The following is a 19,389-nucleotide window of genomic DNA, read 5'->3' as shown; positions in this document are numbered from 1 at the left end:
TCCCGGACTGAGGCCCAGGCCCCTGCCCCTCTCTGGGCTCAGAGCTGCAGTCCGGGAGGTCCTGGGAACAACCCCACCAGGGCGTGAATGGAGCTCCCCCTGTCGCTGTTCCCATACTCAAACCCAGAACCAGGGCTCTGAGCCCCGGGCTGCCACCAAGTCCTGTGCCCCACCACGTCGTCCCGTGCCCTCTCCGCTGCACCGCAGAAGACAGTTCCTTCATAACCCTCACAAGAGGTTCTCTTGTGACCTGACTGTGCCGAGTGTCAAACTGAACCGCTCCAACACAGACATAGGTTCTCATGTGAGTATCTCCCCAATGAGTCCCCCCCCCCCCCCTGCCCCTTCAGCAGAAACAAAACCGCCTTTATGGTGGAATTGAATTAGTCCAAATGTGGGATTTGTATTTGTCTCACAGCAGGACACATGGAATATCAAGCTGGTAGATACTCACAAGGAAGCACAAGAACACTGGCCTCTCTCTGCATGTCAACCTCCAAGTAAGAGGACACACCTAAGATGTGTTTCTAATTATAGATGTGTCCTTTAACTCAACCGTGCACCTGAATCATTTTGACATGTGCTTATGAGATTGACTGAACACAAAACACAATGTATTCCTACAGCCAGGTATGCGATTCTAAAGGGGGCAAACTGACAAGGCAATGAGCCTAACCTTTTAGACTAATCTAACCTTTTAGACTAATCGTACCTGTAGACTAATCTAACCATTTAGACAAATCTACCTTTTAGACTAATAAAACATGTAGATTAATCTAACCTGTAGACTAATCTAACCTTTTAGACTAATCTAACCTGTAGACTAATCTAACATTTTAGATTAATCTAACCTTTTAGACTAATATAACCTTTTAGACTAAATGTACATGTAGCCTGACTAATCTAACCTGTAGACTAATCTAACCTGTAGACTAATCTAACCTGTAGACTAATCTAACCTTTTAGACTAATCTAACCTGTAGACTAATCTAACCTGTAGACTAATCTAACCTGTAGACTAATCTAACCTGTAGACTCATCTAACCTTTTAGACTAATCGTACCTGTAGACTAATCTAACCTTTTAGACTAATCTAACATGTAAACTAATCGTACCTGTAGACTAATCTAACCCTTTAGACTAATCTAATCTTTTAGATGAATCAAACCTGTAGATGAATAAAACATGTAGATTAATCTAACAAGTAGACTAATCTAACCTTTTAGACTAATCTAACCTGTAGACTAATCTAACATTTTAGATTAATCTAACCTGTAGACTAATCTAACATTTTAGATTAATCTAACCTGTAGACTAATATAACCTTTTAGACTAATATAACCTTTTAGATAACCTTTTAGACTAATTGTACATGTAGCCTGACTAATCTAACCGGTAGACTAATCTAACCGGTAGACTAATCTAACATTTTAGACTAATCTAATTTGTAGACTACCGGTAATCGAACCATTTAGACTAATCTAACCTTTTAGACTAATCTAATTTGTAGACTACCGGTAATCTAACCATTTAGACTAATCTAACCTTTTAGACTAATCTAACCTTAAATTTAGACTAATCTAACCTGTGGACTAATCTAACCTTTTAGACTAATCTAACCTTAAATTTAGAGTAATCTAACCTGTGGACTAATCTAACCTTTTAGAGTAATCTAACCTGTGGACTAATCTAACCTTTTAGAGTAATCTAACCTGTGGACTAATCTAACCTTTTAGACTAATCTAACCTGTGGACTAATCTAACCTTTTAGACTAATCTAACCTTAAATTTAGACTAATCTAACCTGTAGACTAATCTAACCTTTTAGACTAATCTAACCTTAAATTTAGACTAATCTAACCTGTGGACTAATCTAACCTTTTAGAGTAATCTAACCTGTGGACTAATCTAACCTTTTAGACTATTCTAACCTGTAGAATACCTTTCCTCCATTCTCCGTAATTTTTCTTTGTGCATTTCATTGCACAGTCTCTGGAGCGCAACAGTAAGAAGCATTTTGTACAAACGTATTCTGTACTTCTGTATGACAACTATTAATGAAACTTGAACTTGATTTTGTACCCATAACCTGATTTCAGGGACGTTTTTGCACTAAATCCCCGTTAATGTCCTACCCTGCTGCACGGTGTATTTCTGGAGCTGTTATGTATTGTATCTGCATTGAAAACCAGCTTGTCTCCATTTGTGACAGATTAATGGCCAAGTACCCGCACACAAACAGGGCTCATAACTCAGGGATGATATGGAGTAGACTGTTGTACATCCACCCTTCTCTGCTCCAGAAGGCTGAGGTGACTGTTACCGTGGTCACGGACTGGGAGGTCCACCAGCTGCCCATCCCCACCACATGTAAATATATACTTATTGACACACACACACACACACACACACACACACACACACACACACACACACACACACACACACACACACACACACACACACACACACACACACACACACCACACACACACACACACACACACACACACACACACACACACACACACACACACACAATCTAATCGCTAATCACACAAAGCAGAATGAGAAGACTGTGGACATAGCTTGTAATGCTTCAGTCCTTATCACACCTTCACGCCAGTAATTTAGTTATTGTTTCTTGTGTTGCTACGATACCTAATGATATTTTCAGTCACACTGCTTCTTCTCTACGAATCAAGAGTTTGATTCCAAATGGAGATATTCCTCAATCTCACAAATGTTTAATGACTGGTTAAACATTGCTGGATTGCTGGTTTAAAAGTAAAAGTCACTATGAGACATAATAGTAGTCACAAACTAACCTTTGGCTGTTATTTAAAAGAAAAATATATTCCTGAGGATGGAATCATACTTATTTTTGTAATATTAAATAAAATATCAGATTGAAACTGTGTTCCATAATGTGGCATTTAGAAATTAAACCCATTTTAGGGAGTTGTGAAAGCCTGGTGGTGATGTTGTTAAGGGGAGACAGTACCCCAGGCACGTGCACACATAGAGCCCAAGGGGTGCTTGAGCACCTGCCCTTTTGAGCCTCATAAAAAGTGCCCTTTAAAAAAAAAATGAATAATAAAAATGTGTTTACCGTTACGCATATAGACTGCCCTTCCAACTGAAAAATGTCAGGATAGAATAAAAATATTAGGTAAAGAGAGAGAGATGCCCCATATTCCATTGCAGTTTGCACGGCCTCCTCAGCGTGCCACTCTGCGGACCTATATATTTTATGCATAGCGTGGGTGGTGATGATGATGATGATAGAAACCGCTATGGCGCATACAGTTGAATGCTGGTATTACATACATATTACTCATTGAGGGACACGAAGAAGTCAAGTCCGATGGGATTTGGGAATCTCAAATACAAATCGGGATTGGAATAGAAAATGCATTTATATTAAAGGGCTATGTATTGCTATTCCTAGCACTATTTGGGCAACTTTACACAATTCCTGTTAGTCTATTGAAGACATTTGTAATATTTTTTTCAAAAAATGCATTGTTTTATATTTCTAATCAAGTACTCAAAACCATAATTTTTCAGCCTCAAGAAATCAGGCTGTTATGGCCTGGCTCCGCCCATAAGCACTTTGAGTGACAGTGCCACACAGTCTGCACTGGTAGAGGGAGGGAGGGAGGGGGGGGGAGAGAGAGAGAGAGAGAGAGAGAGCGAGAGAGGGATGAGAGTCCGCCGGCAGCTTGTGTTTTTTTTTTTTCTTTCTTTCAATCTCCCATTTGGCTGTGTGTGGCACGCTGCAGGTCCCCCCCCCCCCCCCCCCCCCCAGTGCTCTCTATCTCTCCCTCTCTCTTCCTTTCTCTCCCTCTCGGCTCTCGGTGATGAGAGTCAGCCGGCAGCTTGTGGTTTTTTTTTTCTTTCTTTCAATCTCCCGTTTGCGTGTGTGTGGCGCGCTGCAGGTCCCCCCCCCCCCCCCAAGTGCTCTCTATATCTCCCCCCCCCCTTCTTTCTCTTCCTCTCGGCTCTCGGTGATGAGAGTCCGCCGGCAGCTTGTGTTTTTTTTTTTCTTTCTTTCAATCTCCCGTTTGCGTGTGTGGCGCGCTGCAGGTCCCCCCCCCCCCCCCAAGTGCTCTCTATCTATCTCTCTCCCTCTCTCTTCCTTTCTCTCCCTCTCGGCTCTCGTGATGAGAGTCCGCCGGCAGCTTGTGGTATGAGGAAATGGTTTCGCTGTGTACAGTCAGTCTAGGTAGAATGGGGGCGGGCATTAGCTCCAACCACAGAGCCAATCGCATCACTGTGCGCTACCCAGAGCCCGTATGACGTATATCAGCCGTTCAAATCAAAATGACCTGATTTACTGGAGGACGAAAGGGGCTGGGCTGAATCTGAGCAATCCGCCAATATGGTATTAGACCCTAAAACACATTGATACGAACTCCTATTACTATAATACAATGCTAGAGACTGAAAAATGACATTTATAATACATAGCCCCTTTAAACAATACAGATTATACAGCACTTCTTGGGGTCTGTAGGCAGTGGCGGCTGGTGAATTATTCTCCAGGAGGGGCGCTATACCAAACATTTTGCAAACATGTACAAGGCACGCATTGGCGAATATTATCACCATTGCCATCAATCAATATATGATCACAGTCAGTCAAATGCAACCACGTTCCAATAGCCTACACAAAAACACACAGCTCTCTCTCTCTCGCTCTCTCTCTCTCTCTCTCTCTCTCTCTCTCTCTCTCTCTCTCTCTCCTCTCTCTCTCTCTCTCTCTCTCTCTCTCTTCCACCTTTTGTTTCTCTTCCTCCACTTGTCTCTTTCACTCCTCCATCTCTCTCTCTCTCTCTGATCCATCCAATAATAATAACATATGTATATCTTGTCATTTTAAACAAGTTACCATCCAATGTCCGGGTGATTATGGCCCCCCCGCGGCGAAATTAATTAGTTAGTTCAACAACAACACAGCCTCGCTCTAACAGGGAGAGAGAGAGAGAGAGAGAGAGAGAGAGAGAGAGAGAGAGAGAGAGAGAGAGAGAGAGAGAGAGAGAGAAAAAACGCGACTCACTTAGTTTAGTTGAAGCGCGCCTCGGTCCTGTATATGTCCAGACTGTCCATGTCCACTGCCCAGACTGCATCCAGCCATATAGCTTGTTGTTGTTGTTCTTACCGAACCAGCTAACTACTAGCAGACAACCAGACAACTACTAGCAGAGCGTATTTCCTCGAGGCGATGTCACGTGCCACTCTCAGCCAATAGAGTGACTACTTCGGGCACTAGACCAAGCGCTCTCGGATATCGTATTTGATTGTGTTATGTTGTACGTACGTATTTATTTACACGTACGTATGTATTTGCCCTGAGTTGCGCACGGACCGTGGAGCTGAGATCGAGCGCCCATGAAAAGGGGTTGGAGGGGGCTAGGCCACTAGGGGCCGGGGGGCGTGAATACTTTCCTTTCTTCTTCTTCTTTTAACCAGGGAGGGCGGCGGCCTAGCGCCCCCTATTGACCAGCTGCCACTGCTGTAGGGTAAGCACGTATTCCCTCCCCCCTGAACATTTATGGAGATGTATGGGCCTTTTAAGTCAGTGATAAAAGTGTCTTTCAAGGATAAGTGAGCTCCTGCACTGATTAGTATAGTTCAATATTCAATATTTGATCACCAAAACCCCCCAAAAAGCATAAAAAAGGGGCCCCCCGCCAGAAAAGGGCCCTTAAAAAACGCGTGCTCGGTTATAACTGCCCTTTTCAGCCTTTGAGCACCTGCCCCTCTAAAGTCCTACGCACGTCCCTGCAGTACCCCCTAATAGGCAAACATTTTATTTAATATCACTATGAAACTTTCCCAGTTTGTTATGTACATAACAACTAAGAAAAAGTGTATTGCAAGTTTTCTGAGATTTTATGTTTATATATGCAAAATGGGCATTACCTATTTAAATATGCGCTAATTCGCATATATCGCCAGGATAGACATCACACATTGGATGATTGATTGTTGTTTCATTATGTTGACACATAACACAACAAACTTTTTACAGAAGGGATTGATGTCTTTTTATCATCCCATAAATCAGGAAATGCTGTTTACAGTCATAAAAAAAATCTTTGCCATGTTTTTTTGTATAAATGTACTATAAATCAGGCTATGAATGATATCAACAAACCCCTTTGTAAAAAGATGCAGGGTATAGATGAAATTTGGAAAGTATAGGTGTGTGTAGGTGCTAGGGAAATGGGACATTTCATCTCTTGCGTGTAAGAAAACAAATTTTTGGGAAAACAACCTCAAAGTTCTGTATTGTAATTGTGATCTATGGACAAAATTAAGTAAAATAAACAACTAATTGTGTGTTTTTGATATTTTATTGCCACTAGTTTGAAATAAGACATGTTAAGGAAGCATCTCCCCCCCACATTAGCTTATCGTCTTCTCCAGAGAGAGACAAGAAGATATATACCAGTTTCCTCTGTGTGCGTTCAGTAGAAAGCTACCTGGCTGCACGTTAGCCTAGCTTAGCACAATGAATGGAACGTGGCCGGTTAGCCCTAGGCATTGTCCAACTAACATAGGGTGACCAAACATCCTCTTTTGCCTGGACATGTCCTTTTTTCATGCCTTGTCCGGGGTGTCCGGAGGGGTTTTATAAATGCATGAAAATGTCCGGGTTTCAAAGACCTGCGGTGCGTAAAAACACGCTCGCCTGACATATCGCCATGTAACTCGAGAACCGAGGCACAGAATTGGTCGAGTGAGGTGGTATTTCGAACAGTATGTTATATGTTTGGCGAAAAATGCAACACCGAGCCGTTAACCTGTTAACACTTTGATCGCCGGGGTTAAATTCATAATTTACCATCCCTCGCCAGCCCTATTTAACATGGAGAAGTTCCCCATCTTTGCAGGGCTATAACTCTTTAAATTGTATTGCTAAATTGACATTACCATGGCCCATTCACCGTCCTATATCTATTGTTCAGGGTGTAGCAACGTTATACTTTTTCATTCACATATTCATACTAAAATACGGTCTAAAGTATAAGTATGTTTTTATCGTTTTCTGCAGCTTTCTCCAGAACTTGATTTATAGCCTAAATGCATTTATATTGATGATCAAATACAGTTTGGTAGGAATCTGTGCGAGATAAAAAATGTCAACTGCACGTACTTCTAGAAGTTACTACGTATGATCTGATGTTGACCGGATGGGCGGGGGGTCGTTTATAATTCCGTGGGCAACGTTATATCATTCATCTAGTGTGGGTGATATGATCATTAGAGCAGTTAGTAAAGAACACATTGACAAATAACGCTGGATCTTACCGTATCTTCCTCGCAGCGTTGGGCGATGAGCATGGAACTGAAATATTACTATTATGGGATGTAGAAATACCCGATCCATTTCCAGGTTGTATAATAGTATATACGTCCAAATCATGTTGTTATCGAGTTATTGGCAACGGATCGCTATCCATTGTGTCGAGCTCGAGTCCCGGGACTATAGCGAGTGATCAGACCAAATTGAAATGAGCACCAGCTTCCACTTCCTGTTTCTGCCCTGGGCGCTCCGCCGATCGGCCACCAGATGGCGCTCTTGAACCGTTGGAGAGTTGACAGGGCTCACCAGTACATATAATGTCTCCGGGGGAGAAATATGATTTCGATCACAGATTTTTGAAATATTGATATCAAAGACGCTGTCCAGCGTCTTCGGCAGAATAAGCATTGCGGGGAATGACGTGTTTCAGCGTCTTCGGCGATTAAAGTGTTAAGATTAAAACGCACATGGACACAGAAAAACATTTGAAAAAGCTGTGCAAGGTGAGAGTTCATCTGCAAAGTTTACAGAATTCTCTGTTAGACCCAGGAAAACAGAGGATGCTGTAAATGTGTTTGCATTTCATACTAGTGAAACATCACAACAGCTACAGATGCATGGCTTGAAAAAAGACATTTCCAGACTCTGACACTGCCCAATGTTTAGTAGCCTTATATTTGGTTCATCGTGCCTCAAAATGTTTTTGGTTTGATTTATATAATAAACATAGGTAATAAGTATGTCTATGCCTACTAAAGGAAAGTTATGCAAATGTATTTCCAAAACAGCAGTGTACTTTTAAAATGATTACATTAGTATCTTTGTGAGGTCATACTGTTTTATTATTTACATTGAAAAGATACAGAGATACTTTGTTGGAGCTGGATTTTCTACAGAAGAGGTATTATTTAGAACATTATTTCATATGTTTTTGTTATTTATTGTTGTCCAGTAAGACTTGAAAAGAGAGCTATTATTTTGTTACAGGTTGATTTTTAAGTTATTGTTGTGCCATTGAGATTTGTCAGAGATAAATTTAGGCATAATAAAACATGTTGATTGTTGAGTAACTTTGGTTTGTTGTGTCTTTGGTAATAGAGAGAAATTATTGTGTTATATAAAATTATATAAATAATCATTTTATATCCATACAGAGGAGGCATACTTTAAATATAGTATAACAATAAGGCATATTTGAGTAAACTTTGAGTATCATTATGTATCTCGAGGCTGGGGCCAGCATGTCCTCTTTTTTGGAACACAAAATATGGTCACCCTAAACTAACACCTCCCCCGAAGGCTAACCGGCCTTCCATTTATTGTGCTAAGCTAGGCTAACGTGCAGCCAGATAGCGTATCTATCTGCTTGTCTCTCTCTGGAGAAGACAGTAAGCAAATTTCCCCAAATGTTGGCGTTTTCCTTTAAGTCATTGTTGACCTCTGACCTTTCCTCCAGTGAACAGGACAGTGAGGAGCCTAATCGATAAAATCTTCCGCCTGCTGGACCTGAATGCTAACAGTGAGCATCATGTCCTCAAGCTGTGTGACTCGGAGGAGTACCTCCACAAGTAAGTGTCTGGCTCTTAGTGCCTTTTAACCCTGCACACTACTACACTACAGAAGGTTATATTTCGTACTGGCATCGCGTCCCGCTCTTAATTACCTACCTGGGTTCCATCCTAGAGGCAAATCTTTCCTGTGACAAAATGGCATCCAATGTAATAAAAAAAGTCAACCAACGAACTAGATTCTTGTACCGGATCTCCTCTCTGGTAAACAAGAATACCCTGAAGACTCTGGCAGGAGCACTCATTCAAGGGTACTATGACTATGCGTGCACCTCATGGTACCAAAGCACCTCAAAGGCGCTTAAAACAAAATTACAAACATCACAAAACAAACTGGTCAGACTACTACTTGACCTGAACCCCAGAACCCACCTCACCCCTGCCCACTTTGCCAACCTAGGATGGCTTAGAGTAGACGACAGAGTACAGCAACTTGCAATGGGCCTGGTCTACAAGATACACTATACGACCGGGGTGCCCATGTACATGTCAAAATACTTCCCAAAGGTCAGTGAACACCACAACCACTACACCAGAGGAAGCTCAACAAATCATGTTAAACCCAGATTCGGCTCAAACAAGGGACTAAACACGTTTCGCAATTATGCCACAACAATGTGGAACGCCCTACCCAAAGCTGTAAAGGAATGTGAATCCCTGCCCACATTCAAAACCGCTCTTAAAGAGCACCTACGGGAGGCTGCAATTCTAAACTGGCCACCGTAAATGCCCAAAACCCCCACCACCTCCTAATAGACAGTCTCCTCCCCACCGCATGTATATATTCCCTCCCCGCCGTATGTATATTTCCCTCCCACCCACCCACCCCATCCTAATGTACAGTCCCCTCCCCATCATATGTATATACTCTGTCAGGATCTAGGGGTAACAGTACTGTATATTTGAATACCGCCTATGTCACAAATGTATCAGTACTAAATACCTATATGTCCCTATGCCATAAATGTCATGTATGTTGTGTATGTCATAAATGTCTATATGAATTGAAAATGGGGGACCCTGATGGAAACAAGACAAACGTCTTTCTCAGGTCTGCATCCCCTTAACAATTGTATGTATTGAGCCGTACTGTATTGTACCCATTCTGCAATCTGTTAAATAAAGTTTTCATTCATTCATTCAAGCCATACCGAGATATACCTCATCTCATGTACCTATTGTACTCCATCAACGAATAAAACCAAAATACACCCATCACCTGCCAGGCCCGCCCCTTTAGTGGCGTACTATAAAGTACTAGGTGTGGTCACCACTCACTCTTCCTCTATTTTCGTTTCCATCATAGCGGATGCAAGACGCCCTATGCAACTAGTTGTTATGAAAAGATTCGAGAAATTGCGTAATATTGAATGCTTACCGGAGGTTTGCTTACCCCTGGAATCTTCGGGGCATGTTCCAACGACACGTCGGGCCTATTCTGATGTTACCTCATCTTGTGGCAGCAGATCGAGGGGCAGCGTGCAAGGTTTGGCTATCGAGCCGGCTTGCACACAGGTAGGCCCTGTGTCATCAGGCATTGATGCTAGTGTTAGTAATGCTGTGAAGTGTGTGTCGGCGCCAGGGGCGGGATGGCTTGGTGAACGTTCCCCTGATGTGGACGGGTTCCGGGCGATCCTGGAGCGTGCTGCTAACACTAATGCTACTGCTAATGCTAATGCTAATGCTGAAATGGGTCACTGTTCTAATGTTCCCCGCCGTGGGATGTTGCCGCTTTTCCCTCCTCTTAACCGGTTCATTAATGAATGTCAGTCGGTAGCTAATGTGGGGGGTTTTGCTGAGTCCTATTTAGCCTTTTTACGGGTAAATGGGTTGACAACAGGGTGCAGGCCGGGTGTACCGTGGCTAAGTAGCCAGGTAGCTTTGATCCTGTGCCCCGGCGGGGTTGAACGGTGTCCCACCCGGAAGCCGATGCTTGAGAGCGAATCGGCTCGGCGGGTGGCAGTATGGACGGATGAGAGCTATACTGCTGCGGGATGGTATTTAGCGGCGGCCAGTGTTATGGCTCAGCTGACTATTTTCCTGTCCACATTAGCGTCGGGTAGTGGGGCTACGGGACCAGCCGACGCTGAAAACATTTTGCATGTTTGTGGTGTTATAGAGATCTTGACTCAGTCGCAAGCTATAACTGAGGGGAGGATTAGGATGCTATCAACGTTTGTTAATAGGCATATCTGGTTGGAGCAATCTCCTCTTGGGGAAGAAGATAGGTTTTCTCTCCTCACGGCTCCTTTTTCCACAGAAGGACTTTTTGGTCGTTCTGCGGAGGCGCAGGCGGTTGTTGATCTGGGTCCCACACCGCCTCACGCTATGCAGCCAGAGGTTGGAGCACGGCCTCGTCAGCGACTGTGGCGAGGCCCTCGACAGGCGGCCATGTTTCCCCCGCCAGTGGTACCCTGGGCGGAGAGTCAACAGGGGTCCACAAGGCCGACAAGCCGTCGTAATTCTGCCGCGAACAGCCCGCTCCCCGTTCACTCCTCTCTCCGTTACCCACGGAAGCGGGGCTCTGATCGTTTTCCTTTGGCTGCGGGCCGCGAACCTTCTTTGAAGCGCATGCGGCCCCACTTTTCGCTTCTCATGGGGACAGGGGCTGACACCCAGTTGATGGCTGAGCCTGGGTCTGTCCGTGAGAATGTTGTGCTGTCGCGTGGCTCCTGCACCACACGTTGTGTGATGGGTTAGCCTGGTGTTACGGCTGCCACTATTTACAGTGGTCAGCAGGGGGACTCGAAGCCTCTTCGGTTGAATGCTCAGCACGGGTTACCCCGGCCTCGCCTTCGCCAGGCGGGGTATCACGCTGATGCCTCCCACTCCCGTGATTTGGGTGATAGCAATATCACTGCAGGGCTACGGCGTGTAGGAGCCCATGGGGTCCTCACGCCTTGCATGTCTAGCTGTAGAACAACTCCTCAGCATGCGCTAGAGGGGTGTTCAGGGGGGGAGTGTGTGTCAACCAGTTTGATGGCAGCTTCTCCTGTATCAAACCGGCCCTTTCTGTCGGGGTCCCCCCTTGGGTGCGACCTCCCTGTCTGCGTTGGCGGGTTCAGGGGCTACGCACAGCGGGAGGGACCGGGCCACCTATCTACTGTTCCATGCGGGCCAGCGTCAGTTGACGGCGGGTGCGCTGTGGGATTATTGTCACATATGGCGACAAGAATGCCGTTTGGAGGGGTGGATGGAGAGAACGTTGAGGGAGGGGCTTGTTTTGCAGTTTGCACGACCCCACCCTCCGTTTTCAGGTTTGGTGCAGACCCTATTATCAGGGTCAGAAGCAGTGACAGCCCTGGCCGACGAGATTCAATCTCTGTTGGCGAAGCAGGCTATAGTTGTGGTCCCGAGAGAGGACGCAATGTCAGGCGTCTACTCCCGTTATTTTCTGGTGCCCAAAAAAACGGGAGGGGTCAGACCTATACTGGATCTGTCCGCGTTCAATCGTCTGATTGTGGCGAGACCATTCAGGATGTTGACCGTCAAAATCCTGCTGCTTGCTGTCAGAAGGGGAGACTGGTTCACCTCCATAGACCTGAAGGATGCGTATTTTCACATCCCGATTTTTTTTGGCCAACAAAGTTTTGTAAGTACACAATACCGTTTCAGTTTGTTTTTGTTTTTTTCTCTCAATCTTCTATGTTTTTCATTCCTAGCGTGAAAATGGGTTTAGTTTTAGTTAAAGCTGCAGTAGGCAACTTCAGAGAAATTGGCAGGAGTGAGTTTACCTGCCCAGCAGAAATAGTATATTAGGGCTGTCCCCGACTAAGGATTTGGATGGTCGACTATGATTGGCCAAAATTTGCCGTTAGTCGACTATCGGTCGACAAAAATAATATATATATATATATTATTTTTTTATTTTTTTATCATTCCATTTGGGCTGTGGGGGGTGCTTAATGTCTGAAGGAGTCAACTGAAGGCTTCTTGTCCTCTGCAAAAGCATGCAATTGGTCCACTGATGGATACATCTTGATATTTGTCTAGTCTAGTCTGTTCATTAGATGGGTGAAATCTTCTTTCAGTGCCTCTGTGCCTGTTTTCGTAGGCAGTTAGCCTCTGGTATGCGTGCCATTAGCGTTAGCCATGCTTTTAGGCCTCTTTTCTTTTGGAAAGAATGATAAAAAAATGTGTATTGTATTTTTTTTTTTTTATTCGACTAAGAGGTTGGCAGTCGACTACGGCTCCTTTCGACCGATTAGTCGACTAATCGATTAATAGGGGTCAGCCCTAATATATATATATATATATATATATATATATATATATATATATATATATATATATATATATATATATATATATATATATACAAATTATAATATATATATATATATATATATATATATATATATATATATATATATATATATATATATATATATATATATATATATATATATATATATATATATATATATATATATATATATATTTCCGAGCCTCTGATGGTGGTTTTGCACAAAAACGTCTGATTGGCCAAAAACATCAGCTCTGTACTAAGAGGAATGCGATGGTGGCATTCGTTTTCTGATACGACCCTGGTAACACCACTTGGCAGGCCAAAAATATGTGATTGGTTGCTGATGCATGAGGGAGGATGATCTTTTTGGCCAGATCAGATCAGATCAGATGTCAGAATGCCAAGTGGTGTTCCCGTTCCTGGTCAAAAAGTACACACCTGTTGATTAGAGGCTGGGACATTTATTTTGTAATTTCTTTGAAAAATGCAGCTTAAAGATGCTGAATCTGTGGAAAACATTTGTTGCTTGGGCTTGAAAAGTGATGCTGCAAGAGAGACTGCAATTTGAAACTGGCCCCTGTAAATGTCCTAACCCAACCCCCTCCAATGTACAGTAAATGTCCTAACCCAATAATACATGAGACCCTCTTCTTGGGACGAAGTAAGGTTTCATCGATAATCCAATGTACAGTTACCCCACCCCGCCTACCACCCCCCCCCCCCCCCCCCCCCCCACCCCACCCACCAACAACCACCTCCAATGTACAGTTCCCCCCCCCCCACCCCACCTACCCAACCTCCTCCAATGTACAGTTTCTTCGTCAAATGTATATACTCTCTTTTTTAGACTCTCTTTTGTATCACAAACAGTACTGTATTTGTAAATCTGGTATGTCATAAATGTACAGATGTAGCAGTACTGTCTATCTGTATGTCATGTATGTTATGATGAATTGAAAATGGGGGACCCTGATGTAAACAAGACGAAAGTCTTTCTCTGGTCTGCATCCCCTTAACAATTGTGTGTATTGAGCTGTACTGTATTGTACCCATTCTGCAATCTGTTAATAAAATGTTCAATCAATCAATCAATCAATCAATCAATCAATCAATGCAAAGCTTGCTCTATTTCTGCTGGTAAACTCACTCAGATGTTGCCTACTGCAGCTTTAACTATAATAACCTTGCTTCCCAGATGGTTCGGTGAAACAGACCTATTGGCGGGTCAAGTTCCTTGACCCAACCACACTCAAATTGTATATTTCCTAATAATATTTAGCTGGAATCCTTCCATGTAATGTTTATGTAGTTTTCTCTCTTCCAACATGGCTGCCTGTAACCATCGTAACCACTTTTAGTAGGTAGTAAGTAGGTAAACCATTGGGAAAAGTTGTTATTACTGTTACACTGTGATTTGTCCACAATATCTAGTAATACATTACATTACATTTACATTCATTTACATTTTTGTTGATACATTTACAACACATAGCAACCATTGTTTTGCACATACATGTAGCAACCTGGAGGACAAATGTGCATTCTGTGAAAGGCCTCTATTCAATACAGATATGAATAGAGTAGTCTAATATTCAAACAATCTTCAAGTCATACAGTATGTGGATGCTTTCAATGTTTTCAATGTTTTATTTGGTGCCATAGTCATTTTCCGATTGCTTTCCTTTCCTCCTCAGTGAGGAGCTCCTGGGCATGCATGAGAGCATCCAGAACTACCACAAGTTCAACCTGGACGTCCCACTCCGATTGCTCAATGTCATCAGGCTCAAGCACCGATTGGCCAGGGATGTAAGTAGATAATTTACAGAGATGGGATGGGCCTCTGCCTTCAAACGCTGGTTTCACAATAATGCTCTTCCAACGTCTTGGACCTGGCCCCGTGCCGAGCTGTTCATATCAGGATTGTTGTAGCTGTAAAAAATCCGCCGCCCTGATGACTAGACTTTGCTCTGTTTACCCGTCACGTCATCGCTGGCATTTAGCAGCAGTAAGGAAGTAGGATGGAGGTGAACGTGCCTGGCTATCAGAATACATTGTCAGAGTGCACACTCGTAAAAAACAAGCTATAAACATGTATTTATTTATTTTATTGATTTATTGACTAGACCTGTGTCTCATATTAATCATGAATAGGCTATTGTTTTATACACCCTGTCCATTATTGCATGTTCATGTTCAGGTTTATTGTAGATATAAAATACATGCTGTACATTGAGCTTAAAGATTGAAAAGGGAAAAGAAAAAAACAACAATAATCCATTCGCAGTAAAGAATCTGTGACTTTGTTTGTATCTCTCTAAGGCGGAGGATGACACGGCTCCGTGCCACCTGTACCAGCTCCTGGGCTCTGTCTGCGTCTTCAACACCTCTAGGTGAGAGGAAAATAGTCCTCGGCCAAAGATCTCTTCTTATAGTATTAGTCTCTGCTGTTATCCATTGCAATGCAATGCAATGATAAGATAAGATATTCCTTTATTGATCCCCTTGGGGAAATTCAGGCGTATAGCAGCACGGCGGAGGGGAGGTACAGGTATGGACATGGTAATAGTATAGAAGACATAAATATAGGCAATAGAATTATAGTAAGGATAGAAATAAGCAGTGCACACAATAGAATTAACGCTGAATATAAGAATGTGAGCAAGTAGGCAGTGTGATCAAAGGTGCAGATGAGGGTCTGCATGTCCTATCAGTTATATCATACGTTACAATAAATATGAATCTGAATATATACTATGAGCAAGCAAAGTAAACAGTATACACAGGTGCAGTATACATAAGGTACCTTAACTGGCACGATATACGTCACATGTTATATTATGTTGTAGTCCGTGCAGGTGAGGTGGTAAGATTGCTCTGGCTACATACAGCCACACACACAAAGACACCACACACAGTAGACTGCCAGTAGCTAGTTACATGTCAACAGGTGGCTGTTGTCAGAAAACACCAGGAAGGTCTCGTCTGTTTATTATTCTTTTCATCTCTCTCTCTCTCTCTCTCTCTCTCTCTCTCTCTCTCTCTCTCTCTCTCTCTCTCTCTCTCTCTCTCTCTCTCTCTCTCTCTCTCTCTCTCTCTCTCTCCCCATTCTCCCGTCCTCCTCATTCCGCCTCAGGTTAACCCTGCAGGAAATGTTGAACAGCTACACCAAGGAGGTCCAAGAGCTTATGACAAGTGAGGTCAGTATGACGTTAGTCAAAACATCATTGTTTTTTTTTTATCTACTTTTTCTCCCATCCCAATTTCGTATTATCCAATTCTCCCCTCCCCTGTATCGAACGTTGTTCGACCATGCCTCCCACTGGTCGTCTGCAATGTGGACGAATCCTTGCATCACGTGTCCCCTCCGGTACACGAGGAGGCAGCCGTCGCATCTTTTCACCTGCACAGCGCGATCTCTCAGTGGCGAGGAGTACCGCGTGGGAGGCTCACGCTGCCCCCGATACTTCCTGATTCTGCTGTACAGGCGCACCAACAGACCTGTGGGAGTCGCTGTCCACAACGTCCGATCCCCACCCACCGGCTTTCCCACCCCCTAATACTGCCAATTGTATTAGTATGAACGACCAGCCAAGCCGGAAGCAACGCCGAGAGCTGGGCTCGAACACAGCATCCCCTGTGTTAGTGGCGAGCGCCTTGCCCACTGCGCCACTTAGCCGCCCTCAAAACATCGTTGTAAAACCCAGGCGGCCGCACGGTACAGTAAATAACCACGGCAACCCTCTGTGTCTCCATCTCCAGTGCGGGATGAATATAAACGTGCTGACGGACGACGTTCGCACCATCAGCAACCTGCTGTTTGGGATCTCATCTAAAGACGTGGAGGAGGCCATCGGCAAGCTGAACAGAGTCAAGCCCACAGCCCTGGTATGAGCACCCAGACACACACACACACACAGACACACACACACCCAGATACACAGACACACACACACCCAGATACACAGACACACACACAGACACACACACACACACACACATACACACACACACACACACACACACACACACACACACACACACACACACACACACACACACACACACACACACACACACACACACACACACACACACACACACACACACACACACACACACACACCCAGACACACACACCTCCGACTTCCGCCACAACACAAGAACGTGCCACCTGCAGAAGTTCTCCTCCATCGTTAGCTACATTGTGGACAACGATGAGGCTGAATACAGGGCTCTGGTGGAGAGCTTCTTAGGGTGGTCGGACAGTAACAAGCTCAGACTCAATGTCAGCAAGACAAAGGAGCTGGTGGTGGACTATCGGAGAGGTAGGAAGGGTCCCCCTTCTCCCATAATCCTCGAAGGGGAGGAGGTAGAGATGGTGGAGTCCTACGAGTTCCTTGGAGTTCACCTGAACAAAGAACTGGACTGGTCGGACAACACTGAGGCCCTCTACAGGAAGGGACAGAGTAGGCTGTTCTTCCTGAGGAGACTCAGGTCGTTCGACCTGTGCAACCAACTGCTCGGTTGTAGCCAGCGTCCCATTTTTTGCTGTGGTGTGCTGGGGGTCAACATCAACTCGAGGGACTCCAGCAAGCTGAACAAGCTGGTGAAGAAGGCTAGCTCAGTAGTGGGTGGTGAGCTGGATAACCTAGAGGTGGTGGCTGAGAGGAGGATGAGTAAAAAGCTAGAAGCCATCCTGGAGAACCCCTCTCACCCCTGCTACGAGGAGCTAGCCCAGAATGAAGAGCACGTTCAGCCTAAGACTCACCCCCCCCCCCCCCCCGGCCACACCACAAACCGCCTGGGCCGGTCCTTTATATCGGCAGCCATCAGCCTCTACAACAAAGGGCTCAGGCCGCCGGATCGGCCGGATCGGCTGGTTCTGCTGCCAGAACTATCACTGTCACAACTCGGGACTTGAGAACTAGAGACTCACATCACTGCACCGACTATCTTGTTTCTTTGCACTAGAGACTCATATCACTGGACTCTCACCACTGGACTATCTTGTGTTTGTACTTTTTATATTCGTATATTGTATTTGTATCTATACCTTAAGTGTATCTATAGTGTATATAGATACTGGACTGTGTAGGAAGCTGTGAAGCTATGTATGCTGCTTTGACACCCGAAATTCCCCAAGGGGATCAATAAAGGATTATCTTATCTTATCTTATCTTATCTTACACACACGCACGCACGCACGCACACACACACACACACACACACACACACACACACACACACACACACACACACACATACACACACACACACACACACAGGGATACAGAGAGGGATTTGATCATTTCCTTCATGTTCTTTCAGAGTCATGATGAGATGAGTGAATGTGAGATGGGTAAGTACCTGTCTTTCTCAGTAGACCAGACGTTCCTGTTGTTGTTTACCAAATGACGTACTACAGATTATTAATAGAGCGCTCCTAACTTCGCATGTGGTTCATGCAACTATGGTTCCTGTGAACAAAACCTTCTAATATACATTTCTCTCTCTGATAAGGCAGGATTTTTTTTTATTTTAAGCAGCAGTTTGAAGAAAGGAAGAAATCGCTAGCCCAAACTAGCATAGCATAGCATTGCAGAGCAGGTCACCAGCATCAGTGCATTCTCTGCAACATCTGGTCACTTACTGTTAGCAATTTGTCTTAAAAAAATTGGAACGTTAACAAAACACAAAATATTGAAAAAAAATTTACCATTAACCCCACATGCAGTGTCAAGGTCAAAAATATTGGTAAACGGTGAAGGAAAAGACAATGCACCAGCTCTATGAAGCCTCGCCCACCTTCAAGTATTCCCCCGAAGGGCGGTCAGGTGGCGTAGCGGAGATTGTGCTCGTCACCAATGCAAGAGGCTGCGGTCTCGACTCCCGGAGAGTCAGCATTGCCTTGGCTTGGGCTGATCGCTATACTAACTCGTTTGGCTGAGTTAGGGGGAGGGAAGCCGTGGGTGGGTCCTGGGCGTTGTGGACAGCGACCCCTACAGTTCGGTCGGGGCGCCTGCACAGCGAGGGTAGGATCTGGAGAAAGGTAGTGTGACCTTCCACATGTTACACTCTCCCGGTGAGAATCTGCGCTGCCAGGCTGGCTGCCGGCTGGCTGCACATGTGTCGGAGGACTGTCGGATGTGACAGTCTCCGGGCCTCCCGGACCAACAGTATGGGGGGGGGGGGGGTGCGCAACAACCAGGAAGGGGGTTTGGGAATTGGCATAACGACTAACAGTGGGATGGGAGAAA

General features: G+C 44.5%; 1 protein-coding gene across 3 annotated transcripts in view; it reads left to right on the top strand.

Moving 5' to 3' along the window:
• Positions 1-6: 6 nt before the first annotated feature.
• The window catches only part of pik3c2g (phosphatidylinositol-4-phosphate 3-kinase catalytic subunit type 2 gamma), a 50,745-nt gene continuing 31,362 nt past the window's right edge, over positions 7-19,389 (top strand). For 2 of the 3 annotated variants that reach the window (XM_084334293.1, XM_084334291.1), the window contains exons 1-9: positions 7-304; positions 419-500; positions 2,213-2,370; positions 8,772-8,883; positions 14,827-14,938; positions 15,452-15,522; positions 16,266-16,329; positions 16,892-17,017; positions 18,461-18,491. In XM_084334293.1, coding sequence (XP_084190419.1) covers positions 427-500; positions 2,213-2,370; positions 8,772-8,883; positions 14,827-14,938; positions 15,452-15,522; positions 16,266-16,329; positions 16,892-17,017; positions 18,461-18,491 — 748 coding nt within the window. In that variant the 5' untranslated portion in view covers positions 7-304; positions 419-426. The remainder of the gene's footprint in view (positions 305-418; positions 501-2,212; positions 2,371-8,771; positions 8,884-14,826; positions 14,939-15,451; positions 15,523-16,265; positions 16,330-16,891; positions 17,018-18,460; positions 18,492-19,389) is intronic. The other variant, XM_084334292.1, reaches the window with a different exon arrangement.

The sequence above is a fragment of the Notolepis coatsorum genome, assembly GCF_963971535.1.
Source record: "Notolepis coatsorum genome assembly, chromosome: 18".
NCBI lineage: Eukaryota > Metazoa > Chordata > Actinopteri > Aulopiformes > Paralepididae > Notolepis > Notolepis coatsorum.
This window is presented reverse-complemented; position numbering and strand designations above follow the sequence as displayed.